Below are 12,620 nucleotides of genomic sequence, written 5' to 3' on the forward strand. Positions count from 1 at the left end.
TTTTAATCTGGGAATTTGTTTAATTGTTATTATGGTAGTAATTTGTAGATGTGCATGTGTTAAATAATTAATGTGTTAATATCTTGTTAAATTAATAAATGTTTAATTGAATTTATATTAAAAAAATCTTGAGGCTTGGTGGGTTTTATTCCTGAATTCAGGGCTGCATCTCAAACATCGAATTGAAAATATAGGTTATGACAGATGTTTAAAGTTTCCCTCTGGGATTTTAAATAACTCAGCCTTTACCAACTGCTGTGACATAACACATAGAAAAGCTGAATCTGCCCAGCCTTTCCTTTTTGAACTGTCAAACTAAGGACAACTTTCAAAGAGCTGGCACAAGCAAGGAGGGCTTAATTACTTCCTTCTGTGCTTTATAATTCCATAAGCATACTACTTGATGGCCTAATACAGTTTGACCCTTTGACCACTAATCAGTTCTCTCTTTAGAAGTAGAAGCTAATGTTCTGTCCTTATTCTTTGACTTCAACAGGACTTAACCAGTTGCCCTTCGACCCTGCAAACAACGACGAACCACTGCAGTTCAATAATTCAAATGGCCCATTGATGACAGAATGTTCCATTGACCGTTCTAATGAACCAATCAAGAAAAGGAGGCGGAATAATATAGCAGCAGGTATGGACAGCTATTCTCTCAATTACTGCTTCACCTCAGGTTATGCAGAAAGTGTACAGATCATCAAATTATCTTGATGTACTAATGTAAAAACAAAAAACTGTGGATGCTGGAAATCCAAAACAAAAACAGAAATGTGTTCTGTTGAACGGTCTTGAGGACTCGAATGTCAACTTTGTTCTTCTCCGCTGATGCTGCCAGACCTGCTGAGTTTTTCCAGGTATTTCTGTTTTTATCTTGGTGTACTGTTTGTTATTGCTTTAAATCAATGGCAAAGGTTATGCAAGAGGGAAGAAAATCACTCTCCTTTACATATCTTAGCAGGTCCTCAGAATTTGCAAAAATGCTTCAGAATATATTGATTATTTTTGAACTGAAGTTGTTAAGCAGTTGAGTGCAGCAGCTAATTTGTACACAGCAAGATGCCATGAATAGTGGGTGAGTGAAATGGCATATCCTCTGTTTTTGATGGTATTAGTTGACATACTAATGCTGGCTAGGGCATATTGAAAGAGCTCCCACCCTTTGAATAGAACCATTCACCCTGAATTGGCAGGTACGTCTTTGGTTTAACATGCCATTCAAAAACAAGTAATATGCACAGGGTATACAATTCTACCATTTCCTTCATCTCTCTTCATTAAGTAAAGGCATTACAGTCTTTTATAAGAATATGAAAAGCAAAGGACCACAACAATTGATTGTTTAAACTTCAGCAATATGGCTTAAAAAATGGCTGAACCCTGAAATGGCCTAAAATTGATTTCAGATATATCTAAACACCTATATCTCTGGTCTCCAACATGCATTACACTGGGTGGCAATGCACATGGTGGTCAATTAGCCTCATGCTAAATATGGAAGACTTCTATTACCAAGCAATTTTGTCATTTATCAATCAACTATTATTATGACGACATATATCACTTATTTTTGTGTGACTATTCCATCAAGAAGGATACAAGATAATGGCTACATTACTGGGGTAGTAATCCCACCACAGTAATGTGAGCATTTGAATTCCGTTTTAAAATAAAACCTGGAAATAACAAGCTGGTGTCAGGTAAAAGTGACCGTGAAGCCTTTGGATTGTCATGAAAGCCCAGCTGGTCACCATGATTGTTTTAGGTAAGGAAACCTGCCCACTCTGACCCATAGATGACTCCAATCCCACTCGTTCATGGTTGAATCTTAACTGCTCTCCAAAGTGTCCTGACAAGCCATTAAGTTGTATCAAAATCGCTATCCAAGCTTCATAAAGAAGGCCCACCACCGCCTTCTCATATATACCTATAGAAATTTAGGCAGGGGTTAACAAAAGTAAATGTTGGTCGCTTGCAGCCAGAGCCAGGAGAAATTATAATGGGTGAATAAGGAAATGGCAGTGCCATTAAATTAACACTTTGCATCTGTCTTCATGGTAGGAGATGCGAAAAAAAAATCCAGAAATGGTGGGGGACGAAAGATCTAGTGGTAATGAGGAACACAAGGATATTATTAGTAGTTAAAAAAAAACTAAAGAAAATCATAGGAATTTAAATTGATAAATCCCCAGAATCTGATGACCTGCACCCTAGAGTTTTAAAAGAGATGGTTGTAGAGACAATGGTGCATTGATTTTGATGTTCCAGAATTCTCTAGAATGGTCTCTGGATTGGTAGGTAGCAAACCTACCCCCACTATTCCAGAAAGGAGAGAGAGAAAACAGGGAACTATAGGCCAGTTAGCCTGACATAATGGTAGGGAAAATGCTAGAATCTTTTATTAGGGACTGGGTGACAGAACACTTGGAGAATATGCACAGGCGGAGTGAACAGGAGTTTGAGAAGGAATTGTGTTTAACAAATCTATTAGTTTTTTTTTGAGGTGCTAACTAGCAGGGTAGGTAAGAGAGTAGTGTATTTGGATTTATACAGTGCCAGTGTCACCACCCAAAATTCAGGCTAATGGGATTGCGGATAATACATTAGCCTGGATTGAGGATTGGTTGATGGGCAGAAAGCAGAGAATAGGAATAAGCAGGTCATTTTTGGTTTGGCAGGCTATAACTAGTGAGGTACCACAAGGATCGGTACTTGGGCCTCAGTTGCTTACAATCTATATTAATGACTGAGATGAGGGGGCCAAGTGTTGCTTGGGAAAGTAAGCTGTGAGGAGGACACAAAGAAGCTGCAAAGTGACAGAAACAGTGGAAAACGCTGGTATCCAGAACAACCTGGCTGTTATTTACATCAATCATGAAGTCAACATGCAGGTACAGCAAGCGATTAGGAAAGCAAATGATTTATTGGCCTTTATTATAAAGGGAGTGAAGTAAGAGTGAAGAAGTCTTAGTGCAATTTTATAGGGCCTTGGTGAGACACACATGAGTACTGCTTACAGTTTTAATCTGCTTACCTAAGGAACAAATACTAGCCTCTGAGGGAGTGCAGCAAATGTTCTCAAAACTGTTTTCTGGGATGAGGATATTGTCCTATTAGCTGAGACTGAGTAGACTGGGTCTTTGTTCCCTGGATTTTAGAAGAATGAGAGGTGATTTCATTGAAGCGTTAAAATTCTTATGGAGCATAATAAGGTAAATGCTGGGAGGATATTTCTCCTGGCTGGGGAGCCCAAAATGACAGGATTGCAGTCTCAGAATTAAGGTGTTGGGTATTTAGAATTGAGCTGAGGAGAAATTCCTTCATTTAAAGGTTTGTGGATCAATAGAATTTTCTACCCCAGCAAGCTGTGGATGCTCAGTTCTTGAATATATTCAAGAGAGGGGCAGATTTTTGGACACAAAGGGAATTAAGGGATACCGAGGTAGTGCAGCAGGCTGGAATTGAGGTGAATGAGGTAGATCAGCCATGATCATAGAATGGTAAAACAGACTGGAAGGGTTGAATGGCCTGCACCTGGCCCTATCTCATATGTCCACTTCTGTTGTCGCAAATTGGTGCACAGATTTCATTTAGAAAATAGATATTTAAAACAAATGTCACATGTAGTTTTGATTTTCCATGCTATAAAGTAATGTGCTAGCAAGCACCTCCCCCATTTTTTCATCTAGGAATTATAAGACCATAAACATAGGAGCAGAAATTAGGCCAATAGGCCTATCGAGTCTGCTCCGCCATTCAATCATGGCTAATAAGTTTCTCAACCCCATTCTCCCACCTTCTCCCCGTAACCTTTGATCCCCTTACCAATCAAGAACCTATCTATCTCGGTCTTAAATACACTCAATGACCTGGCCTCCACAGCCTTCTGTTGCAATGAATTCCATAGATTCACCACTCTCTGGCTAAAGAAGTTTCTCCTCATCTCTGTTCTAAAAAGTCTTCCCTTTACTCTGAGGCTGTGCCCTCTGGCCCTAGTCTCTCCTACTAATGAAAACATCTTCCCCACGTCCAATCTATCCAGGCTTTTCAGTATTCTGTAAGTTTCAATCAGATCCCCCCTCATCCTTCTAAACTCCATCGAGTATAGACCCAGAGTCCTCAAACTTTCCTATATTATCTAAAATATAATTGTATATCTCAGGCTGAGTAATGATTTTTGAAAAATCCAAATGAATATTCTCTTATTTTTCATTTTGTTGAGGAGAAGCTACATCAATTAGGGAAATAACTACTTGATGGCTCACTACAAATACTCCAAGCAGGCAAAGCTTCAATCCTGCAGAAACAGGCAGTTTATCATGTTTTTCTTGTCCTTTCCAACTTGTACAGATTCTCAGCATCAGAAATATGCAACATTCTTTCGTGACATTTTGTGGCATTAAGTATCAAACGCATCTTTTTTTATTCGTTCGTGGGATGTGAGCATCACTGGCAAAACCAGCATTTGTTGCCCATCCCACATTGCCCTTGCGAAGGTGGTGTTGTGCTGCCTTCCTAAACCCACCATAGTCTATATAGTAGATGCACCCACAGTGCTGTTTAATATGGAGTCCCAGGATTTTGGTCTGGTGACAGCGAAGAAATAATGATACGTTTTCCGTCTGGATGATGTGTAACTTGGAGGGGAACTTGCAGGTTGTGTTCCCATGTGCTTGTTTTCCTTGATCTTCTTGATGGTTGAGGCTGAGGGCTTGGAAGATGCTGTTGAAGAAGCCTTGGCAAATTGTAGCAGTGCGTCTTCTAAATGGTACACTTTGCTGCCGATATACACTGGTAGTGGGAATAAATGTTATGGTGTTGGATGGGGCGCCCATCTGGTGGGCTGCTTCAACTGGATCGCATTGAGCTTCTTGAGCGTCATCAGAGCTGCACTCATCCAAGCAAGTGGAAAATATTTCATCTGACTTGGTGGACAGGCTTTGGTGTGTCAGGAGGTGTTACTCACTGCACAATTAGGCTTCATTAAGGCCTTGGCCCAGACATGAGAATAAGAGTATCAAGTGCATCATTTTTATTTGTTCATGAGATGCAAGCATCTCAAGGGCAATTAATGCTGGTCTAGCCAGCAATGCCCACATCCCATAAATGAATTTTTAAAAAACTGTCAACCTCTGACCTGCTCTTGTAGCCACAGTATTTATATGGTTGGTTCAGTTTCTGGTTATTGATGACCCCAGGATGTTTATGGTTGGGAATTCAACCATGGAAATGCTGTTTAATGTCAAGGGGAGATGGTTAGATCATCTCTTGTTGAAGGTGGTCATTGGCATGAATGTTATGTGCCCCTTATCAGCGTGAGCCTGAATGTTGACCAAGCCTTGCTTCATGTGGGCACAGACTGCTTTAGTATCTGAGGAATTGCAAATGAAACTGGACACAGCAATCATCAGTGAATGTGCCCAGTTCTGACCTTATAATGGGAGGGAGGATCATTGATAAAGCAGCTGAAGATAGTTTGGCCTCCGCCAGTGCCCTGAGGAGCACACACACAGGTGCCGTGGGACCAAGACAATTGGGCTCCAACAACAACAGCTATCTTCCTATGTGTTAGTATAACTCCAACCGGTGGAGAGTTTTTACTCTGATTACCATTGACTTCAAGTTTACTAGGGCTCCTTGATGCCACATTTTCAAATATTACCTTGATGTCAAGTATAGTCACTCTCACCTCAACTCTAGAATTCAGCTCTTTTGTTCATGTCTGGACCAAGGCTGTAATGAAGCCTAGAGCTGAGTGGCTCTGGCAGAACCCAAACTGAGAATTGGTCATCAAGTTATTAGTGAGTAAATGTTACTTGAAAGCACTATTGATAATGCCTTCCATCACTTTGTTGATAATTGGGAGTAGAGTGATGGGGCAGTATGTGGTGGATTTAATTTGTTGACATGGCACAGGGAAGCATTCCCCTTTGACAAGTAGATGCCAGTGTATCAGCTCTACTGTTAATAGCTTGGCTAGGGGTTCGTCCTGGAGCACAAGGCTTCAGCACTACACTGGAATGTTGTCGGTGCCATTGCCTTTGCTGAATGCAATGTATTGTGTGTGTCTCATGTCGAATGCATTGAATTGATTGAAGATTGGCATCTCTTTTATTCATTCATGGCATATGAGCGTCAGTGGCCAGGCTAGCATTTATTGCCCATCCCTGTTTGCCTCTATTGAAGAAGTGGTGGTGAGCTGCCTTCTTGAACCACTGCGGTCCAGGTACACCCACAGTGCTGTTAGGGAGGGAGTTCCAGGATATTGAACAGCGACAGTGAAAAGAGTGGCGATATATTTCCAAGTCAGGATGGTTTGTGACTTGCAGGTGAACTTCCAGTTGGTGGTGTTCCCATGCACCTGCCCTTGCCTATTTGTGATGGTGGAAACTTCAGGAGGAGGCTAAGGTGAATCATCCACTCAGCCTTTCTGGCTGAAAATGGTTGTAAATGTGTCTTATCATTTACACCGAATCTTTGACTATGCCATTGTTGAGGTTGGGAATGTTCATGGAGCTTCCTGCTCCCATTAGTTGTCCACCACCATTCACCATGGATGTGGCAGAACAGCAAAGCTTTGATTTGCTCTGTTGGTTATGGGCTCACTTAGCTGTCTCTATAGCATGCTGCTTCCACTGTTTAGCAGGCATGTAGTCCTGTGTTGTAGCTTCACCAGATTGGCACTGTTAATTTCCAACTGAGCAGAACATTCTGTAAAACTTGAAGAATCTTGAATTTTACAAAATCATCAGCATGTTTAAAGAAGAAATGAGTGAATTTAAATGTAGCAAATCAATGATTAGCCTTCTGAACTCTGCACCATTGATCACCTTGGGAGCCCCATGAAGGATCCAGTCATTAAATCCCTCTTCCTGATGTAACTATTGTCCCTTGGTGACACCACATACAGACATGGGTCAACATCTATATGTATGCTGATGGAATCCTACTCTACCTCTCCACTGCCCTCTCAAATCCTCTGCTTTTGGCCATTGTTATCAGTAATCCAAAAGTAGAGTTCCCACTCCATATCCTGTCCATCGTTGTGCCTCACCCTTTCTTTCTCTGTAACATCCCTCTTCGCCGCCCTCAACTTTTCATTCCTCTGATTCCAACTTCTTGACTACTTGCTCTCCCTTTGCCTCACAGTTGCTGGTTATGCCTTCATCCGCCTAGGACCTCTACTTGGAACCTGCCTGTGTGATCAATGCATTGGTCACCCTTTCTAGTATCAGCTTTGACTCAGCAATATTTTCTCCTTGTGCCATGGAGTTTTTGGGATATTTTTCTATATTAAAAATGCTATTTAATGTTATATTATTGATAAATGAACCTGGGATTTCATCACATTTTATTAGTACCTTAATTTCAGGTGAACATACAGTAAAGCCCTGACATGCACAGGCGTTATGTTCCTGCAAAACTTCGCAAATGGTGAAATCGCAAATGACTAACATGCTTGGCAATGGGAGTCAATTAGATAGGTTCCATCAATGTGCGGGCACCATTGGTTTGTGCAGTTACTGTATGGCAAATTGTGGTATGCAACAGATTGGGGGAGTCTCTGAGCTCAATGTTGTAACAAAGCTACAGATTTGGATGTTAAAATTGCAGATATGTATTGAAAATTTTAAAAAGAGACAATCCACATATAAGAAAAACATGTATCATCTCAAAACTGGCAGGCAAGCTTTTTACATAAAAAGATAAATAAATTGGTGAGCATTTCAAAATTGAACAGAGCCGCTATTGCAGCTCTGGACCTAGAGATTTGGACATTTCCAGGTTAATCTTTCTGTTCGGGTTGCACATCAGCTGCAACCATTCCAGACACCGATTCTCTCACCTGTCGGAAGGATGCTTACAAACAAAGAATTAAAACCAGGACTAATGGAAGAACTCGCTTCCAGAGGCTTCGACATCACCTCTCCAATGAGACATGCCCGAGGTCTTTGCCCCATCATGGTTAATGGAATAGATTTCTTGTCGAATACAAGATCTTTAATGAGAGTATGGAAATAAAATGCAGATAAGTGAGCAATTGCTCATGCAATGGGTGATCTGGTATACAAAGGCTTTAGCGCAGGTAAGCAAATATGCAAACAAGGAAGTTGTGAAAGGCCTGACTTTACTGTATCTGTTCTTTAGAGGTCTTGTGGTGCAGTGGGTGGTGTCCCTGCTTTTGGGTCAGAAACTCCAGCTTCAGGTCCCACTCTGGACCAAAGAAGGTGCATTTATAACATAGCCAAAACAGATTTGACTATCAGTCTGTATATCCTTCCAATACTCCTGATTGCAGGCAGTAAGTGCAGGAGTTTCCTGGTGAGCTATGCTGCAGAAGACAACAGCAAACCACTGTAGTAATTTGCCAAGCATAATCATGAACCAATTGAATGGAAGTCCGTGGTTGCAAACAACCTCTTAGGGCATGTTCCCTGAAGGAGGAGGAGGACCTACCTGTTCTTTATTAAACTTTAAATATTATTTGGGCTGCAAACTTTGTTTTTTTACACTGTAGTCTTATGGGCTATTTGCAGAAGTTTCTGATCCTTGAAAATTAAGCAAATGCCATGTGAGGCAGGACAAAAATTTTAATTGACTTCATGTTGGAGGATCTGAAGGTACATTGGATCATCTAAAATGAGTAGCAATACCAACTTCACACTAAATTCCAGTTGCAGAAAATTTTTGTTCATATGCTAACCTGTTGATGTCTTGTTCCTATAGTTAGAAGACAATTGTGCACATAAGAATATAAATACCTTATTCAAACTGAAAAACGAAGTATTGTAATTGGAGGAGCCTGTATATATCTAGTTGATGACCTGGGGTGTTGCACCTAAATGAGTCAAAACTAAGTGCAACATACAGGTCAATTAGCATTTGAGACCTTCCCTTGAGTCACAAAGTTTGATTTCAGCAAAGCTAATGGAGCTTTCAAATGTGAGATGCCAGAAGAGTAAAAGGCCTTCTAACAATTTATCTCCAACATTAATTAGGATGTGGAGAAATGTTTTGCGGGTACTGGAATCCTGGAACTCCCTCCCTAATAGCACTGTGGGTGTACTTACACCACAGGGACTGAAGCGGTTAAGAAGGCAGCTCACCACAGCCTTCTCAAGTGCAATTAGGGATGGACAATAAATGCTGGCCTAGCCAGCGATGCCCACATCCCGTAAATTAATTTGAAAAAACCTTTGTGGTAGAGCAGTGCAGAAAAATACTTGCCCAAGGGGGCAATAATGCTTCAGATAGTTTTGCTCAGACGGACTAGATCATAAGGGCAACATGCTTTGGACATAGCTTGGATTCACCTAGTTCTGTTGAAGGGTCATGAGGACTCGAAACGTCAACTCTTTTCTTCTCCGCTGATGCTGCCAGACCTGCTGAGTTTTTCCAGGTAATTCTGTTTTTGTTTTGGATTTCCAGCATCCGCAGTTTTTTGTTTTTATGCTTTGGACAAACTGCCAGCTATACTATAGATTTGCCGGATTGGAAGACTAGCAGCCTGGGAAAACGCCAACCAGTGGGTTAGGTGTGAAAGGACCAATGTTGGCTAAGAACAAGTCATAGAGAGAAAATGAAATGTCAAAATAGAAAATAAGTTGCAAAGAAAATACTGAAGTTAAAATTGCAATACAAAGTTAAATTAACTTGAAAGTTTTCTCTCAAAGCCCCACGGAGATGGCAAAAGAATAGGGAGAGAGATGTTACAGGGGTGGAATGGGAAAAATGACAGCACTTCAAATCATATATGTAGCTGAAATATCCTATTTTAGGAGTGGAAGATCCCACCAGGTTACTCTGCTTGTACAGTGAAGTCTATGATCGTGGCAAAATTTAGAGCAAAGAACTTTCTGCTACTCTATACTGTAGCCAGCAGATAAAACTGGGAACCTGTTCGAGCATCACAGACTTTTGCATGAATGGGAAAATCATATAAGGCAGGTGACACAAGGTGTGGAAATTATTGATCATGCTCTTCCCCCATAGCCACTCTTCCACAAGCCCCCACCCTCCCCGGTGCAGCCACCCCACCTGCCTGCCAACCTTTCCTCTCTCGCTTTCCCTTTTGCTGAGGGCAGTGTTTGAGAATTTCTTGCTTATTGGCTTTTCTTGTGTTTATTGGCTCTCTGCAGTGGGTACAATTTAATCAGAGAAGCATGTAGTAGTGGTGCTTCATCGTGAGGCTGAGCCTTTGTGAGCCTGTAGCAGTCATTTAATATGATAGGCTGACCAAGCATTGATATGTCTCTGTTTCCAGTTGGCTAGTATCAGCACAGAGTCAGTTAAGTGAGATAAATTGAACACTATTAATGGCAAGCGTTCACTTCTCAAAAAATAGGCTAGCAGATTAAAAAACACTATAGAATGCATTGCTGGCAGTAGAAATGTACCTTGCTGACAAAGAACACCTGCTCCTCATAATATCCTCATTCAGTCAATTTGTGCAAGTCTCAATAGAGCAAATGGAACAATGCTGCTGGAATGTTAGGCAAGTGTCAGCTTAGTCACTACTGTCGAGAAAGCTAGCAACACTGCCTTTTATAAAGAAAAATGCCCACTCTGCTATCAGCAGATCAACTTTTTCTGTCAACATGGGGATTAATTAAACATGAAGCTTTGCAACAGAGATAAAATTTCAATTCTGTGCTAGAAGTTAGGCACCCTGCTCCTCATCAATCATAGATAATGCTACGGAAAAGAATATAATTCTTTTAGTCTTCCTGTTTTACATGAATCCCCATTCCATGCATGTTCAATAAGCAAAAATTTGAACAGACAGTTTGTTCCCAGGCCTCTGCCAGTGTCTCTAGAGTTAGCTATAAGAAAATATTTCCACTATTTCTCCCGGAGAGGAATTTCCCAGCTCCTTTATTTCTTTACTTGTGACTAGAGATTAGGAGCTTGCTGAGTGGGAAGTATTGGGCATAAACTCACTATGAAGTTTTTAGGCTCTTCTCATAAGCAGCACTTAAGGTCCATAAGCAATTCCTTGCTTCCTCTGAACTAATGTGGTGAACACAAGAACTGGGAGCAGGAGTAAGTCTTTGAGCCTGCTCTGCCATTCACTGAAATCATGGCTGACCTCCTACTTCAACACCATCTTCCTGCACTATCCACATATCTCTTCATGTTTTTAATGTATGGAAATCTATCGATCTCAACCTTGAACATACTGAATGACTGAGTCTCCTCAGCCCTCTGGAGCAGAGAATTCCAAAGATTCACCACCCCCGGTCCTAAATGGTCAGCCCTTTATTTTGAGACTGTATCCGCTGGTTCTAGACTGCACCCCACTCCACCCCAAACTAGTCAGGGGAAGCACCCTTCCTCCGTCTACCCTGTCAAGCCCTGTAAGAATTTTGTATGTTTGCAAGGGACCACCTCTCATTCTTCTAAACTCCAGAGAATAGAAGCCCAGTCAATTTAACCTTTCCTCACAGGGTAATCCCTCCATCCCAGGAATTATTTGGTGAACCTTTATTGCACTCCGTCTATGGCAAGTACGTCTTTCCTTAGGTAAGGACACTGACACTGCACACAATACTCCACGTGTAGGCTCACCAAAGCTCTATATAAACTCTTGATACTCTTTTGAGTAAACCTGTTTCCATCTGTTTCAGATGAAGTTACATTGTTTCATAGTTTGCCATTGTGAGATTTGAACTCTTGATACGCTTTTGAGTAAACCTGTTTCCATCTGTTTCAGATGAAGTTACATTGTTTCATAGTTTGCCATTGTGAGATTTGAACTCTTGATACTCTTTTTGAGTAAACCTGTTTCCATCTGTTTCAGATGAAGTTACATTGTTTCATAGTTTGCCATTGTGAGATTTGAACTCTTGATCTTAGGGTTACAAACCCAGTACCATAACCACTTGGCTATTTAAGCCAAGCTAAATCTCTATATAAAGGCCAGCATACCATTTACTGCCTTAATTGCTTGTTGTGCCTGCATATTAGCTTTCAGTGACTCATGGACAAGGACACCCAAATCCCTTTGAATTTCAACACTTCCTTGCGTCTCACCAATTAAGAAATACTCTATACTTCTGTTTTTCCTACCAAAGTGGATGACCTCACATTTTTCCACATTGCATTCCATCTGCCAATTTTTTTCCCATCCACTTAGCCTCTTCAAATCCCCTTGAAGTCCTTTGCATTGTCCTCAGAACTCACACTTACACCTAGTTTTATATCATCCACAAACTTGGAAATATAACATTTGGTCCCACATCCAATCATTGAAATAGATTGTGTATAGCTGGGGCCCAAGCACTAATCCTTGCAATACCCCACTAGTCACAGCCTGCCAATGACCCATTTATTCCTACTGTTTTCTGTCCGTGAAGCAGTTCTCAATCCATGCCACTATATTCTCCGCACCCCTCTCCCACCCCGTATGCTGTATTTTGTTTACCAACCTCTTGTGTGGGACCTTTTCTAAAAATCTAAATATACCACATCTACCAGTTCCCCCTTATCTATTCTGCTAGTTACATCCTCAAAAAAAAACCAACAGGTTGTTAAACATGATTGTCCTTTGATAAATCCATATTGACTCTGCCCAACCCCACCGTTATCACATCCTTTATTAAAGATTCTAGCATTTC

The 12,620-nt window shown here is 41.0% G+C and overlaps 1 protein-coding gene across 1 annotated transcript in view; it reads left to right on the forward strand.

Annotated features, from left to right (window-relative positions):
• Window positions 1-12,620, forward strand: part of LOC121281899 (ecto-NOX disulfide-thiol exchanger 2-like) — a 339,103-nt gene that overhangs the window by 197,882 nt on the left and 128,601 nt on the right. Inside the window, exon 4 of the mRNA XM_041195055.1 lies at window positions 497-640. Coding sequence (XP_041050989.1) covers window positions 497-640 — 144 coding nt within the window. The remainder of the gene's footprint in view (window positions 1-496; window positions 641-12,620) is intronic.

The sequence above is a fragment of the Carcharodon carcharias genome, chromosome 9 (assembly GCF_017639515.1).
Source record: "Carcharodon carcharias isolate sCarCar2 chromosome 9, sCarCar2.pri, whole genome shotgun sequence".
Taxonomy (NCBI): Eukaryota; Metazoa; Chordata; class Chondrichthyes; order Lamniformes; family Lamnidae; genus Carcharodon; species Carcharodon carcharias.